Below are 16,770 nucleotides of genomic sequence, written 5' to 3' on the forward strand. Positions count from 1 at the left end.
CAAGCTGAATGACCTATGTAATTACAGACTAGTTAACATGATCTCACTCACAGGCATTATAATTTAAAAGGTATTGTGGGATTCATCAATTCCAAGGGCAAATCTGTTCTGACCTCTTGTGCAGTGTAGGGAAAATTTTTCCAATTCATAAAGGAATTAACAACAGAAATATAATTAATACCAATCAATATGGTTTTATGGAAAATCAGGTTTCAGAGTAGCAGCCGTATTAGTCTGTATTCGCAAAAAGAAAAGGAGTACTTGTGGCACCTTAGAGACTAACAAATTTATTAGAGCATAAGCTTTCGTGAGCTACAGCTCACTTCATCGGATGCATTTGGTGGAAAAAACAGAGGGGAGATTGATATACACACACCGAGAACATGAAACAATGGGTTTATCATTATGGAAAAATCAGGTTTGTTTGATAAACCTCTGTCATTCTTTGAAGTTACATAGATGTTTGATAAATGCAAGTGATGTAATATGCCTAGACTTTTGTAAGCTGTTTGATTTAGTACCACACAACGTTCTAAACAAAAAATTAACACTTCAGTATCAATAGAGCACAAGTTAAATGGACTAAGAATTGGCTAAGAAGGTGAGGCAATATCTTTTATTGAACCAACTTCTGTGGGTGAGAACCTTTCGACCTAACACAGAGCTAGTCTTCAGGCTTGGAATACATTTCTGAGACCAAGAAGAATGGTGTGTAAGCTCGAAAGCTTATCTCTCTCACAAACAGAAGTTGGTCCAATAAATGATATTATCTCACCCACTTTGTCTCGCTAATATCTTGGGATTGACACGGCTGCACCACCTCTGCATACAAGAACTGGCTAACTGACATCTCAAGGAGCAGTCATCAGTGGGAATCATCATCAAACAAATATGTTTCTAGTAGAATTCTGAAGTGCAGGGATCGGTCCTAGACCTGATGCTATTCAACATTTTAATCAGTTGACTGGAAGTAAACAAAAATCACTCCTGATAAAATTTGCAGCTGACACAAAGACTGGGGGAGTGATAAAGCAGGACAGGGCAGTCCTGCAAAGCAATCTGGATCCTCTGGGTCCGTTCAAACAAAATTCATTCTAGTACCGTATAATGCAAAAATTATACATCTAGGCACAATTACTTCTAGCATTAAACTCTATGAAGCAGCGGACTATTCACATGAGCAACATTAAGCAACATGTTTGCCAGACCTGGTTCTAATTGTCTCATCCTTTTTTGAACCCTACCATGTTCTTTGCCTCCATTTTGCGGCAGTATGTTCCACAGGCTTGTTTTGCGTTTTGTAAATATTTGTTATTGAAGTTTCTTGATACGTGAATCCTGATTTTAGACAGCTAAAAACCGCAGGTTCTTCAGTCAAGCTCAGTGGAAGAGCTTTTCTTAGCCTCACAAATAGCTCTTGTAGGGGCATTCTCCCGTAGTAGACTTATTCCCATGAAGAATGAACTGTATCAAAAAGTCATCATATCTATATGGAGTTCAATGTAGACATACTGTGTGACAAAGTTGATGGGTCTTGCGCTCATTGGCAGATTCGCTCGCCTTGGAGCTTCACGGCAGCCCTCAGCATGACCGTTTTTCTGAATTCACAGTCCAGATCGATTCCTCCTGTGTCTGACCAGGAGATGGGAGAATTTGGGGGGAACCCGGGCCTGCCCTCTACTCCGGGTTCCAGCCCAGGGCCCTGTGGAATGCAGCTGTCTAGAGTGCCTCCTGGAACAGCTGTGCGACAGCTACAACTCCCTGGGCTACTTCCCCATGGCCTCCTCCCAACACCCTCTTTATCATCATCATAGGACCTTCCTCCTAGTGTCTGATAATGCTTGTGCACCTCAGTCCTCCAACAGTCCGCGTTTACACACTCAGCTCCTAGTGCCTCTTGCTCCCAGCTCCTCACACGCACACCACAAACTGAAGTGAGCTCTTTTTTAAAACCCAGGTGCCCTTATTAGCCTGCCTTAATGGATTCTAGCAGCTTCTTGATTGGCTGCAGGTGTTCTAATCAACCTGTTTTAATTGTCTCCAGAAGGTTCCCGATTGTTCTGGAACCTTCCCTGTTATCTTATCCAGGGAAAAGTGACCTACTGAGCCTGGGCTAATATATCTGCCTTCTATTACTCTCCTGTAGCCATCTGGCCTGACCCTCTCACAACTGTATCCAAGCAAAGATAAAGTTAGCACTTTTTATTATTGTACTGGGAAAAAAAAAAAAATCTCTGAATTCAGACGAGTCATGTAAAAATTGTGACCTATTTACTAAGGCCTGATCGATTCAGCAAAACAAGAACACACTAAGTGCTTTGCTGAATCAGGGCCTATATATAACGTATTTTCTCAACCCAGAGTAGGTAAGTATAAGGCTATTCAAGAAATCCCCATCAGTATTCGACAAATTAAATCATAAGTTAAAAGGTATGCACAAGAAGGTAGAGTTAAGGTTCAACATCCAACTGTATATATCCTTACTAGTTACTGTAGTTCCTCATTTATTAGGAAATTCTGCATGGAATATAGCATCTATAGTCTTGAGATGAGGAAACTTGCAAAAATCTTATTGTACTCTTAGCAATGAAGCCAAGAGAAGTATTTTCTAAGTTTTGTTATGAATTAGTATTTTGACCAAGTTTGCAACACATTATTCAATACTGGGTTTACTTTTAGTACAGTGAATTCAGTAGGGCTGAATTCTATAATTTGTTTTCAAAAAAGACAGACACTTATCACACCAAAGTGTTTCACTTTATTGCAGTATTTGTGATGTTCCCTCTACTATCAACAGGACATACTATGAACACAATGAATTCAACCACACCAAGTTGTAGTTGTCCAGTGTTCTGTGGCACCCACTTGAATAAAGTTAAAAGAGGTGACATAGTAAGAACCTAGATCATTAGGGAAACTAAAAAGGTTACAACTTAGATGTCCTTTATTTTATACCTCCATTTAAAGCTGACCCGCATAGGTAGAGTATCAAATTCCAATAACTTCACTGGTGTGCACTGAATGCTTCCCAGTCACACGCACATTATGTGGAGAGTGGGGTTTCTGGGAGAGAAGAACTACACTATTCTTAAGTTTATATCTACTACCCTACATAAGATGTTGATGTTCTAGAAAGGCAGCTATTCAGCACATGGCCTAAAAAGCAGGAAGAAATGTGGTAAACCTATTCCTCCTCTGAATCCTATTTGAGAGTATTCAGCACAGAAGGCTGAAGTTACTGGAATTTTGTATTTCAGCTGCTCTTGAAGCCTACAAAGACACGGAAGCATTCTGCTGCATTTTTCTTTCTAAAGTCAACTACTAATATAACAAAACTATCCAAAATGTATTTAGAAAGTGTTTATGGATACCAGTGTTAAACTGTGAACCACTTACCAATAAAAGATGGCTTGCACATCAATTGAAATGGAAAAGCAACAAAGATACTCACCTACACAAAACTCAGGGTCTACTGACCATGTTGAATTTTCAAGACACGTAACCAAGGGAGACTTTCCAGAGCTCAAAATGTATCCTGGGCGACAGGAGTATTTCAGTTTGGTCCCAACAAGATAGGAATCATTCACGACCCCAGACAGCTCAGCAAAATGCAACCTTGGAGGAGAATTACAAGTGCCTAGCAATAGAGACAGACAAGGAAGGGAAAAAGTTAACTATGAAAAAAATTCAGTAGTCTGTTGTAACAGAATACTTGTTTCTGAGAAGCCACAAAATGATTTTACTGCCGACAATTTGGATGTACTTGTTTTCATTAGAGTCTTGAAGCTAGTTTACTGAACGGGCTTGATACAAAACTACAGTACATTAAAATTTTACATTTACCATGTATACATCACCCTGAGCGTGTATGGTAACGTAGGGCAAGTACATTGTGCAAAACAAGACATTGCTCCACCTCACAGGTTTTATGATCTAACGTAGCACAGGCTCAAAGAGAGTGTTGCAACCACACAGAGTGACATGAAAGAAGGTGACGTACAGGGCAAAGGAGACCAAGGGAGCAATCTATAGAAGCGTACACGAAACGTGTCTGGCATTAGAAAGAAGTGAGAACAGCTGGTGGAAATCTCTATCTGAAACAGGTAACTTTCATATTTCTCACGTGATGCATGGAAACTGTACGACAGGCATGAGGGCAAGTGCTAATGAGAAACAAAGTGGGGAAAGTAACCAAAATGCTTCCCGATGTACTGTATTGTATTTTCTAAAGGCCAACCGATCCTAAATTCTCAGTTACCGAGGGGCAATATTAACTCGTTGCTGTATTTGCTTTCCATAAGATACTCTTAGTATAACCTTTTATGAGTTATGTACCTGAATAATTGGATGCCAATACCTTAACCGTATCACTGAGTTTAACAACCGTAATTTGGGATACTGTAGATTATGTACTATATGGTTTGAAAGTCATAAGGTACAAATTTTGTACTCTTGGATAATTTAAGCATTATACCCAGATGTACAGACACTCTTCTTAACCTATGTATTAGATCATTTTAACGTTAGCTTTAATAAAAAATTTTAATCTATTTCTGTACAGTCACAAACCTAAGGCTGTAACACAGGAACTGGCTCATTTTATAATCTTTAGGAGTCTTAGACCCCGAACTTTGTTTTACTGAAACTGGTACAGCAAAGCAGCTGCATCTTTACCTCCTGTTCAAAGTGGCTGTTTCTTTTCCCTAGCCTACCTCCAACTATGACAGGAGACATTCCTCATCCTACAGCAGCAGGCGCTGGGTAGTAATACCATCTCACAATACGGGACAGAGTTTAGCCTCCAAGGCAGAAGCCATGCCAATGAGCCTTCTCCCGGGCAAAAGCACTCCCGGGGGCTGAAGGCTAGCAGAAGTGTGGTTCCACATCAGCCACATGCCAACACGCAGGCTGCTCCAGAACTTACAGATGAAATGTTCTTTGTGAATTTCACACTTCCATTTTCAGTCTTGTAGAAAGTACATGCAAAAAATGGGAAGCTTTAAATAACCAAAAGTTCTTCCAACTCACCAGAAGTATCTTTTATTCCTCCTGGAGGGGAAGTTGTAGGTGTAGTACGTGTTACGCCGATGACAAAAAGGGGACACAGACACTCAAACTTTACATCATTCTAACATTGCTAAACATTAGCATATAAAAGGTTCAACACAACTGCTTATACTTACCTAGACAAGTTGGCAAAGATGGAACCCATGAATTGTTAGCTTCACATTTAACTGAACTGCTACCAATCAGAGTATAGCCAGAATCGCATTCAAATATTACGGTGTTTCCATATGAATAGTCAGGTCCAAACCCAGATTGCTTTTTTCCATTTTTAACTTCTGGCTCGGGACACTTGACCACTGAAAATTAAAAGTACCAGCGTAAGAACGTTTGGCACAGGAAGCATTTAGTGTGGGGGGGGGGGTAGAATTAGAGGAAAGAAGAAAACACCCCGATACTCGACTACAGCAGGTACCAAGATGTATTTCAAAATAAAGTTATACAACTCTGGATCTTTCCCTTTAAAAAGACGTTAGTCTGCATACACCACAGCACCCAACTGTATGGCTATCAGGCCCCTTCCCCCACCCTCCACTAAAATGCATGAGTTCATCATCATCACTGTACGACGCCATCAGGAATTTGGGTCAAGCTAGAAGAGATATACATACAATGACATTCTGGAACTGAACTTCCCTGCTTTTGGGGGAGTTAATATTAAGTAGCAAGATGACCAACCTGCCCTAATGCCTCTGAAAAAGCCTCAATCCCAGCTGTTACACTGGGTAACGCAGCAAGAATAAAACCAAGTTGTTGCAGATGCTTGAATACCAAATACATAAATGCATTGTTAGCTAAATGCAATAATGTGCAGGAGCACTGCCGTCACTAAAATGAGGATTGTACAATGACCTTTATTTCCCCCTCCTAAGAATTTTATGGCTGTGATATGAACTCACAGAAACCTGAGCCTTCGCTGCCAAGGAGCCCTCCCAGAGAGTTCTGAAAAAGAGGGTTGCCAAACAAACTTGCTTGTAAGCCTCTCTCTCTCTCCGCCCACTCCCCTTTAGCACTTGAGCAGAAGGATACTGGCAGAAAAGCAAAACCTTAGTTTAAGAGTTTATCTCCACCTAAAAAAATCAACTGTTTGTGACCTGAGAATTAACCTCAGTCTTGGAACACCGAAGGGAGACAAAAAAAATACAGGATGCATTAGAGGCAAAATTGTTTCCAGGAATGATTTATGAAGTGTCAGTCATGCTTTAGTTTTCCAAAAGCAACTAGTTATCACGATACGTATTTAGAGGCACTAAGCACTAACTGAATTTCCTCAGGTTTATGGGTTTACTTAGCAATCAAAATATAGTTTTTCCTGGGGGACAGAATAAGAAGGGGATAAAAAACACACGCTACTAACCTTTGCATTCAGGGGCAGGCCCACTCCACTCTCCATTGACATTATCTTTCGTTGTACAATGAATGGAGGCCTCTCCAATGAGAGACAAGCCCGTGTCACATTTGTAAGTTACCGCTGAGCCAAAGGAAAACTCTTCTCCACTCTGACCATTATGGGATCCATGGGCGATATCAGGAGGTGGAAGACAAGGTATTGCTGAAGCAAAGAATGTCAACATAAAAATTAAAAGTTTCCACTGCAGGTGAACCAAAGAGTTTTCACTAAGAAAGTTCTCTCAGATCCCCCCATCAAAGCTATTTAGCCATTTGGAAGCGTACTTAACATTCCATTTTAACATTTGAAGCAATACCCCTTTCAGATTCTGAAGGTTTTTCTGCTTTTAGGCTTGACCCAACCCAGTACGTCCATTGCTCAAGGAGGATGCTCCAAACAAAAACAAAAAACCACGCTCTGGAAGATGACCTTAGCAGAGCGCGCTCCTTCCCAACGTTATCCTCAAGGAGCCAGAACCTCTTGCCCGGCATCTCTAGAGACACTATTGTTCCACCAGCAGAAAACTAAGCTAGAACAGTTCTTTTAGCAGCAGCTGATTCTACGATGGACATCAGCAGCATGATTGATAGACCAAGCCCTGAAAGCATTCAAGAGATCAAATTAAGGTAGAGGCAAATTAATTGTGATTCACTCCAAAAGAGCCTCAGATTTTAAGGGGATAGTCAGATTTGGGAAGGGTCAAAACTTCCTGAAGTCTTTTTCATGCCTTTTACATAGTGAACAGGAGGATTACACAGATACAATCGTGAAGAGGAGCCAGGAGGCCTGTTGGATTGTGCATATTAAACAGTGCCAGGTGAACAATTTAAAAGGTACAAAAACAAACAAAACAAAAAGATTCTGTAGGAGTCATCCAAACATCACGGTGAACCACAGTATGATTTCATTCCTCCCCCCAACAAAACTGTCATTTGGATTAAATGCCAAAGCAAGAACAGACCGACTCCTCTGAAGCACCAGCTATGCTGCATCATCTCCAGACATGAACTGTTCTTAAAACCATTACATTACTTTACCTTGGCAAAGTGGAACCTCCTTATCCCAATCAACTCTATTTTCCACAAGCACACATTGGGCAGAAGTCGCTCCAATTAATCTGTGCCTAAAGAAAGAAAAACGGTTCAAGTTTGTTACTCACGGAAGCAAAGAACTAGTTAACAGTCCCGAAAGGTGGAACATGGTTTCTTCTGCCACTAGCTGGAGACAAACCATTGAAAAAAGGGATACCTCTAACACCATAGGACAAGGAACAGGAAGGCCAGGTCTACAGTACACATCTACATTGGTTCAGCTACAGTAACTCTTCACTTAACATCGTCCCAGTTAACATTCTTTCGCTGATGATCAATTAGGGAAAAATGCTCATTTAAAGTAGTTGTTTGGCAGCCGCCTGCTTTGTCCACTGTTTGCAGAAAGAGCAGCCCGTTGGAGCTAGCTGGTGGGGGCTTCGAACCAGGGTGGATCGGCAGCCCCCCCGCCCCATCAGCTCCCCTGTGTGGCAGCAACCCAGCAGGCTATCAATTGTTGGGCAGTTCAGCTGTCCCTCCCCCCACTGCCGTGTGCTGCTCCTGTCCTCTGACTTGGAGCTGCTCCGGGGAGCCTCCTGCTTGCTGTGCAGGGGTGGAGGGGGAAGAAGGGTGCTTATGTCAGGATGTACCCCCTCTCCCTGTTGCCCTTCTCCACAGAAAGGTGGGGGAGAACACGACAGGGCTCAGGACAGAGGGAGCTTGCTGTCAGCAACTACTTTCTCATCTTGCTGATCTACTTTAAAAGGCAATGTACTTAAAGTGCGGTCAGCATATTTAAAGGAGCAACGTATGTGTCTGTGTGTGTGTGTGTCTGGCTCTCTAGAGTGTGAGGCTACATTAACAACAGTGTGTTAACCCTTGAGAGCTTAGCCAAAAGCACTGCATTTCCAAGTCCATTTAGCTGAAGATCCAGCTAAACCCAACACACAAAGTTGCAACATACTGGCAAAGCTTACACTTGGTCTTCACTACAGAACACACCAAGCATTTGATTAAATTGAAGTGAAAGAACTTGAAGCAATCCATCTCCTGTGAAGGCAGGGAACAGTGAGAGAGAGAGAGAGAGAGAAAGAGCGAGCGAGCGCGCACACGCGCAGATTGGGCCAAGCGGCTGCTAGTTTGTAAAATAGAATTACACTGCCGACAGCAGTAATGGGAGACAAGACAGCTGCCCTGTGCCGTCACCCACTTGCCATCTCCCTGTTCCATATTCAAAATTCAAGCGTCTTAACTGTCCAAGATCTAACCAGTGGTCTTTAAACACAGAGACCTCATACGACTGCACAATTCCAAAGCCTGACGCCCCTATAGGCTACCGCACAGAAAGTACCAAGTCCTTCAACAAGACCTCAGACATTTCTGTGGATATGGACCAATCTACAGGATAAGCCAAGGGACTTAACTCCCACCTCTGTGCAGCCGGAGAGCCTGCCTTGCCCTAGGGAGTTTCCTCCCCACGGCCAGATACATCTAATTGAGACTGGACCTGGACATCTTCCACCCCCCCGAAACATCCCTTGGGAGTCCAATCTCTGTTGCTTGGACAAGCCACCTAAAGTTGTGATACAGAAAAACAAAACTCTGCACAACACCTGCATTCCCGTCATTTGTGTGCCCACGCAATGCAATCCATTCAATTAGCAGGGAGGGTGAAGAGCTTGTGGCAAATTGCCAGCACTACTTTGATGGGTATCGCGCTCTCTCTTCTTGGGGAGGGTTCAGGGCACCGTTTCTAGCCCCTGAACTGGGGTATTAACTGCCGCACTAGTGTCCTACAGGAGGGGAGTGGAGAGGGAGGGACCTGGGCCTTCCCTCTACTCCGGGTTTCCGCCCAGGGTCCCTAGGGATAGCGGTAAACCACTAAAACTAGCCGTTTCTTCTTCTAGGCTACTTCCCTCTCCTACCTTTCAGCTTGTGGGGCTTCCTGCCCTCCCTCTGCACAAACCAGGTGTCCCTTTACCTAAGGTCTTGGTCTTCTTAGGCCACCGCAGCACTTCTCCAAACTCTCCTCTGCTTCCCTCCAAACTGCTTTCTGCTCCAACATCAATCCACTCTGCTTCAACTCCTTTCCTTCTCTGATTGAAGCGGGGGGGGGGGGGGGGGGGTTATCAAGTGACTAGCTTGAGGTGCTCCAATTAATCTATAGCAAACTTTCTTCCCTCTACAGGGAATAAGGCTCCCTTCTAACACTCTCCTACTGCCCTCGGGCCATGCTGTATCACAAGCTATTTAAACCAAGTACAAAGCTGCCACAAGAACAATGGGTAAAAACTGGCCATGAACAACTTCAGGCTGGACACTAGAGGGTTTCTAACCATAGGAAACGTGAGGTTCAGGAACAGTCATCCAATAGTAGTTGTGGGGGCAACTAACGTAGTTTGAGAGAGAGCCAGACAAGTTTATGAGTGCAATTATATGATGGGGTTGCTTGTGTTGGTAGAGCTCAGCAACCCTGGGTTTTGTTTCCAGTGTCTGTGTGCTATGTTCCTAAAGGCTCTCGCTTCAGGGTATCAGCCAGTCACCTGCAGCAGTCAGGAAGGGATTCCACACCAAACGTATTCTGAGTTGGTTTCTTTTATCTCCTTCCTTTGAACCATCAGGGATAGCCATGGCTGAAAATGGGACACTGGATGAGGAAGGCCAGGACTCTGAGGTGGCATCAACCACTCTCACCTCAGTGCTTGACTTGCTGGTTCTTGCTTACAAGCTCAGGCTCTAGTATGTTGAGTTATTAATAAATTTCCCCCCAGGTCAGATTGGCAGTGACATTGGGGGTTTTCTTGCCTTCCTTTGTAGTACGTGAGTGCAGGTCACTTGCCAGGATTACCTCAATATATATCTCACTTCAACATTTCCCTGCCATGACAGGGGCCCCAGGAATTTGTGCACCTCAAGCCCTCCTGTTCTCTGCCCATGGCACATAACGGTCTAAGTTCCTGTGGACTGTAGTATTTTAGACTAATTTTTGTTGAGTTTAGTATGTGGGTCTCTGGAAAGCGTTAGTGGCCTGTGATAAACAGGAGGTCAGACTGGAGGATCTGGTGGTCCCTTCTGGCCTTAAACTTTGAAACCTCAAAAATCCAAAACACACCTGCTCAGTGCAAGGAAGTCACAAGCTATTTTTGATTCCCCAAAGCCTGGCAACATAACCCATATGGACAAAAGCAACTACTGCACTTGATGCTATCCTGGGTAATACCGACATCTATAAGGGAGGGACAGACAAACGTTACCTATTGTAGAGCAGGAAGAGGTCTGCCTCTACCTGGTGTGGCATTTTATGGGCAATATTCTACCACTAGCTCCCAGGACCCACACAGAAACCCCTGTAAAAAGGGAGAGATGGCACGGGTCAGTAAGTGCCACATGACCCCTGAGGTGGGACTCTCAAGCTCATAACCCAACCCCTGCTGGATCATCTCCTGAGGGCTCTAAACTGCGATCTTCAAAAGCACCTGAGCGAGTTAGATGCCCATCTTCCTTCAACTCCTTTGAAAATCACAGGTATAATTCTAAACAAGGGCCCAGCCCATGGATACATATTTATAGTACACCACTCACTTATGTTCTTGAAGTGAAGCAGGCTTTCCAGTTTCATTTTGCCAGACTTCACCAGCGGTTTTACACCAGTCTAGATTCTCTTAGTTAGTCCAAAGAAGCAATTCGCCACTCACCCTTCATTACAGGAGAAGTTTGCCGTCGCACCAAACCGGAGATCCGTTAAATCAACCCTGCCATTTTCTAGTTCTAGTGGTTTACATGGTCTTCCTAGAAGAGAACAAGGCTAGTATTAGTGTGACTTCAGGTTACCTTAATGGGAAAAAGGGGATATGCTAACTTGCACCCCCTAACATAGCAAATACTATGGCAGATCAAAGCCAATGGTCTTGGAGTCCAGTATCTGTCCTGTACGACAGCAGTCAGCACCAAAGGCTAAGGAGGAAAGGTTAAAACCCACGTTACGGATAATTTTGTTAGATGCCCATGGGAAGCGAGGAGAAGTGGAAGAGGGATGATGCTTCCTAATCAATCCCACACAGACAGTGGTTGCCTTATATCCCGAAACAAGAGAATTAAAATCCCCTTGCAGATTTAGTACAAGTGCAAATATTCATATTACACATGTTAAGGCCCAAAACCTGAAAACTCATATGCAAAACCACATTCATGTGGGTAGACCCTATGACCTCAACTGGCACCAGTTACAAATAAAAACCAACACAAGACACGGGGGGGGGGGGGGTAGGATAGACGGCATAAGTTACAAAATGTAAAAACTGATATGGGGCACTAAAGACATCAGTGAAAGAATCACAAGTGGCACGGTTACAGACAATAAGGAGGAGGTTTTGAAGTTCATTAGGGACAAAAGAAATCCTTCTGTAAGAGAATGTACCCGTGTCCACACCCTAGAGACTGCTGTAAAAATCTTTGTACCAAGTGTGTCTTGTGAGGAAACATCTGAAAACGTATAGTTTACTGGTCAATACTGTCCTGATAAAATGCATGGTAACATTGTATTTGAAGTTATAAGATTTCCCTATATAATGTTAACTCATGTTGCAAACCTACAGCACAAGTTGGCAAACAGGTCTGTCTCAAAGCAATGTGTGTTTTGCTTAATTTGCATTTAAGCAATAAGCAGTCTCCAACAAGAAGAAAAAAAAAGAGGAAAAGCAGCAGGGAAGGGCAAAATTTTCCCAATTCATAAGGAATTAAGAACAGAATTACAATTAATACCAATCAGTATGGTTTTATGGAAAATCAGGTTTGTTTGATCGACCTCTGTCGTTTTTTGAAGTTACAAAGATGTTTGATAAATGTAAGTCATGTAATATGCCTAGACTTTTGTAAGCTGTTTGACTTAGTACCACACAACGTTCTAAACAAAAAATTAACACTTCAGTATCAATAGAGCACAAGTTAAATGGACTAAGAATTGGCTAAGAGGGTGAGGCAATATCTTTTATTGAACCAACTTCTATTGGTGAGAAACTTTCAACCTTACACAGAGCTCGTCAGGTTTGGAATAAGTTTCCGAGACCAAAAAGAGTAGAGTGTAAGCTTGAAAGCTCGTCTCTCTCACCAAACAGAAGTTCGTCAAATAATTTATATTATCTCACCCACTTTCTCTCTCTAATATCCTGGAATTGACATGGTTGCAACACCATTGCATACAAGAACCGGCTAACTGACATCTCAAGGAGCAGTCATCAGTGGGAATCATTATCAAACAAACTTGTTTCTAGTAGAATTCTGCAGGGATCTGTCCTAGACCTGATGCTACTCAACATTTAAAATCAGTTCTCTGAAAGTACACAAAAAATCATTCCTGGTACAATCTGCAGATGACACAGACTGGCGGAGTCCTATAAAGCAATCTGGACTCCCTCTGTCCGTTGAAACAAAATTCATTCTAGTACCGTATAATGCAAAATTATACATCCAGGCAGAAGAAATGCAGGCTCTTCCTAAAGAATGGGGAAACTATATCCTGGGAAGCAGCGAGTCTGAAAAGGATTGAGGTCACAGCAAACATTCAACTGAACATGAGCTCCCAGTGCAATCCTATGGAAAAAAGGGCCAATACGATCCTTGACATATTAACAGATGTGATTGCAGAGCCATTGGCCATTATATTTGAAAACTCTTGGCAATCGGGGGAGGTCCTGGACAACTGGAAAAAGGCTAATGTAGTGCCCATCTTTAAAAAAGGGAAGGAGGAGGATCCTGGGAACTACAAGCCAGTCAGCCTCATCTCAGTCCCTGGAAAAATCATGGAGCAGGTCCTCAAGGAATCAATTCTGAAGCACTTAGAGGAGAGGAAAGTGATCAGGAACAGTCAGCATGGATTCACCAAGGGCAAGTCATGCCTGACTAATCTAATTGCCTTCTATGACGAGAAAACTGGCTCTGTGGAGGAGGGGAAAGCAGTGGACTTGTTGTTCCTTGACTTTAGCAAAGCTTTTGACATGGTCTCCTACAGTATTCTTGCCAGCAAGTTAAAAAAGTATGGGCTGGATGCATGGATTATAAGGTGGATAGAAAGTTGGCTAGATTGTTGGGCTCAACGGGTAATGATCAATGGCTCCGTGTCTAGTTGGCAGCTGGTATCAAGTGGAGTGCCCCAAGGGTCAGTCCTCGGGCCTGTTTTGTTCAATATCTTCATAAATTATCTGGAGAATGGTGTGGATTGCACCCCCAGCAAGTTTGCAGATGAAACTAAACTGGGAGGAGAGGTAGATACACTGAAGGGTAGGGATAGGATACAGAGGGACCTAGACAAATTAGGGGATTGGGCCAAAAGAAATCTGATGAGGTTCAACAAAGACAAGTGCAGAGTCCTGCACTTAGGATGGAAGAATCCCTTGCATTGCTACAGACTAGGGACCGAATGGTTAGGCAGCAGTTCTGCAGAAAAGGAACTAGGGGTTACAGTGTATGAGAAGCTGGATATGTGTCAACAGTGTGCCATTGTTGCCAAGAAGGACAATGGCATTTTGGGATGTAGAAGTAGGGGCACTGCCAGCAGATCGAGGGACGTGATCATTCCCCTCTATTCGGTATTGGTGGGGCCTCATCTGGAGTACTGAGTCTAGTTTTGGGCCCCACACTACAAGAAGGGCATGAAAAAATTGAAAAATGTCCAGCGGAGGGCAACAAAAACGATTAGGGGACTGGAACACATGACTTATGAAGAGAGGCTGAGGGAACTGGGATTGTTTAGTCTGCGGAAGAGAAGAATGAGGGGGGATTTGATAGCTGCTTTCAACTACCTGAAGGGGGTTCCAAAGAGGATGGATCTAGACTGTTCTCAGCGGCAGCAGATGACAGAACTAGGAGTAATGGTCTCAAGTTGCAGTGGGGGACATTTAGGTTGGATATAAGGAAAAACTTTTTCACGAGGAGGGTGGTGAAACACTGGAATGCGTTACCTAGGGAAGTGGTGTAATCTCCTTCCTTTAAGGTTTTAAAGGTCAGGCTTGACAAAGCCCTGGCTGGGATGATTTAGTTGGGGACTGGTCCTGCTTTGAGCAGGGGGTTGGACTAGATGACCTCCTGAGGTCCCTTCCAACCCTGATCTTCTATGATTCTACAAACAGGGAAGCAGGAGTAGGGAGATCATAGCAATGCTGTATACAGCATTGCCGAGACCCCTACGGGAATACTGTACCCAGGTGTGGTGTTCCCTTTTTTAAAATGGTGTTGAAAAATTTCAGATGGTGCAGAAAAGAGCCACAAAAAGGTATTCATGGGCCTGAGAAAATGCCTTACGGTAAGAGACTTAAAGAGCTCAGTCTGTTTAGCTTGTCGAGAGACTGTGAGGCTACCTGATTACAGCATCTAAGGACCTTCACAAGGAGAAGATACCAGCTTCTAAAGGGCTCTTTAAATCTAGCAGAGAAAAGCGGAACAAGAACCAAGAGCTGGAAAGTCAAGCCAGGCAAATTCAAATTGGAAATAAGGCAAAAGTGTTTAATATGAGGGTGACTAACCATTAGAACAAATTACCAGAGGCAATGGCAGATTCTGAGTCTCTGCAAGTCTATAAATCAAGACTGGATGTCCTTCTAGAAGATATGCTTTAGTCAAATACAAGTTTTTGGGCTCAGAAAAGGGATAACTTGGTGAAATATAAGTCGCCTGTGATGTAACAATCTCTTCTAGCATTAAACTCTACAAAGCAGCCGACTATTCACATGAACAGTATTAAGCACAGTTGCGTTTGCCGGACCAGGTTCCAAGCGTCTCATCCTTTTTTGAATCCTACCATGTTCTTAGCCTCCATTTTGTGGCAGAATGTTCCACAGGCTTGTTTTTAGTTTTGTAAATATTTGTTATTCATTTTCTTGATACGTGAATCCTGATTTTAGACAGCTAAAAACTGCATATTCCTCAGTCAAGCTCAGTGGAAGAGCTTTTCTTTGCCCCTACAAGAGCTATTTGTGATGCTTTCTCCTGCAGTAGACTTATTCCCACGAAAAATAAACTGTTTCAAAAATTTACCATATCTATTTGGAGTTTGATACAGATATACTGTATCCATGCAAAGATAAAGTTGGCACTTTTTATGACTGTACTAGAAAAATATCTCTCAATGCAGACAAGGCATGTAAAAATTGTGACCTCTTTACTAAGGCCTGATCGATTCAGCAAAACAAGTCCCGCTGAAATCACTGGGACTTTAGAAGGCACTAAGTACTTTGCTGAATCAGGGCCTATATATAAAGTATTTTCTCAAGCCAGCAGGCCAGAGAAGGTGAGTCTGAGGCTATTCAAGAAAGTCCCATCAGTATTCAATACGACAAATTAAATCATAATTTAAAACATATGCACGAGAAGGCAGAATTAAGGTTCATCAGCATCCAACTGTATATATCCTCACTAGTTACATGGAATATAGCATCTATAGTCTCGAGGAAACTTGCAAAAATCTTATCGTACTCTTAGCAATGAAGCCAAGAGGAGCATTCTCTACGTTTTATTATGAATTACTACTTTGACCAAGTTTGTAACACACATTATTCAATACTGGGTTTACTTTTAGTACAGTGAATTCAGGATATTTCGTTATCAGGGATACCTCAACTACAATTTTTCAAAAAAAGACACACACTTACCACACCAAAGTGTTTTACTTAATTGTAACAGGTTTCAGAGCGTTAGCCGTGTTAATCTGTATCGGCAAAAACAACTCAAAGCCCTTGTGGCACCTTAGTGACCAACAAATTAACTTGGGTATGAGCCTTTGGGGGCTAAAACTGACTATATCAGATGATGGAGTGGAAAATTCAGCAGGGAGGTATAAATACACAGCATAGGAAAAGACGGGAGTAGCCTTCTTTTCATATGCCAATAGAAGAGAGATTCCTAACTGTGTCAAGATGGCTTGCACATCAGTTGAAATGGAAAAGCAACAAAGATACTCACCTACACAAAACTCAGGGTCTACTGACCATGTTGAATTTTCAAGACACATAACCAAAGGAGACTTTCCAGAGCTCAAAATGTATCCTGGGCGACAGGAGTATTTCAGTTTGGTCCCAACAGGATAGGAATCATTCACAGCCCCAGGCAGCTCAGCAAAACTCAACCTTGGAGGAGAATCACAAGTGCCTAGCAATAGAGACAGACAAGGAAGGGAAAAAGTTAACTATGAAAGAAATTCAGTAGTCTGTTGTAACAGAATACTCGTTTTTGAGAAGCCACAAATGATTTTATAGGGGACAATTTGGATGTACTTGTTTTCATTACAGCCTTGAAGCT

General features: G+C 42.7%; 1 protein-coding gene across 1 annotated transcript in view; it reads right to left on the minus strand.

The window, feature by feature from the left end:
• LOC119846317 (complement receptor type 1-like) overlaps nucleotides 1–16,770 on the minus strand; it is a 158,525-nt gene that overhangs the window by 95,360 nt on the left and 46,395 nt on the right. The window contains 6 exon segments of the mRNA XM_043500721.1: nucleotides 3,452–3,637; nucleotides 5,184–5,363; nucleotides 6,422–6,616; nucleotides 7,492–7,577; nucleotides 11,178–11,271; nucleotides 16,435–16,620. Coding sequence (XP_043356656.1) covers nucleotides 3,452–3,637; nucleotides 5,184–5,363; nucleotides 6,422–6,616; nucleotides 7,492–7,577; nucleotides 11,178–11,271; nucleotides 16,435–16,620 — 927 coding nt within the window.

This window comes from Dermochelys coriacea, chromosome 21 (genome assembly GCF_009764565.3).
Source record: "Dermochelys coriacea isolate rDerCor1 chromosome 21, rDerCor1.pri.v4, whole genome shotgun sequence".
In the NCBI taxonomy this organism is placed as follows: Eukaryota; Metazoa; Chordata; order Testudines; family Dermochelyidae; genus Dermochelys; species Dermochelys coriacea.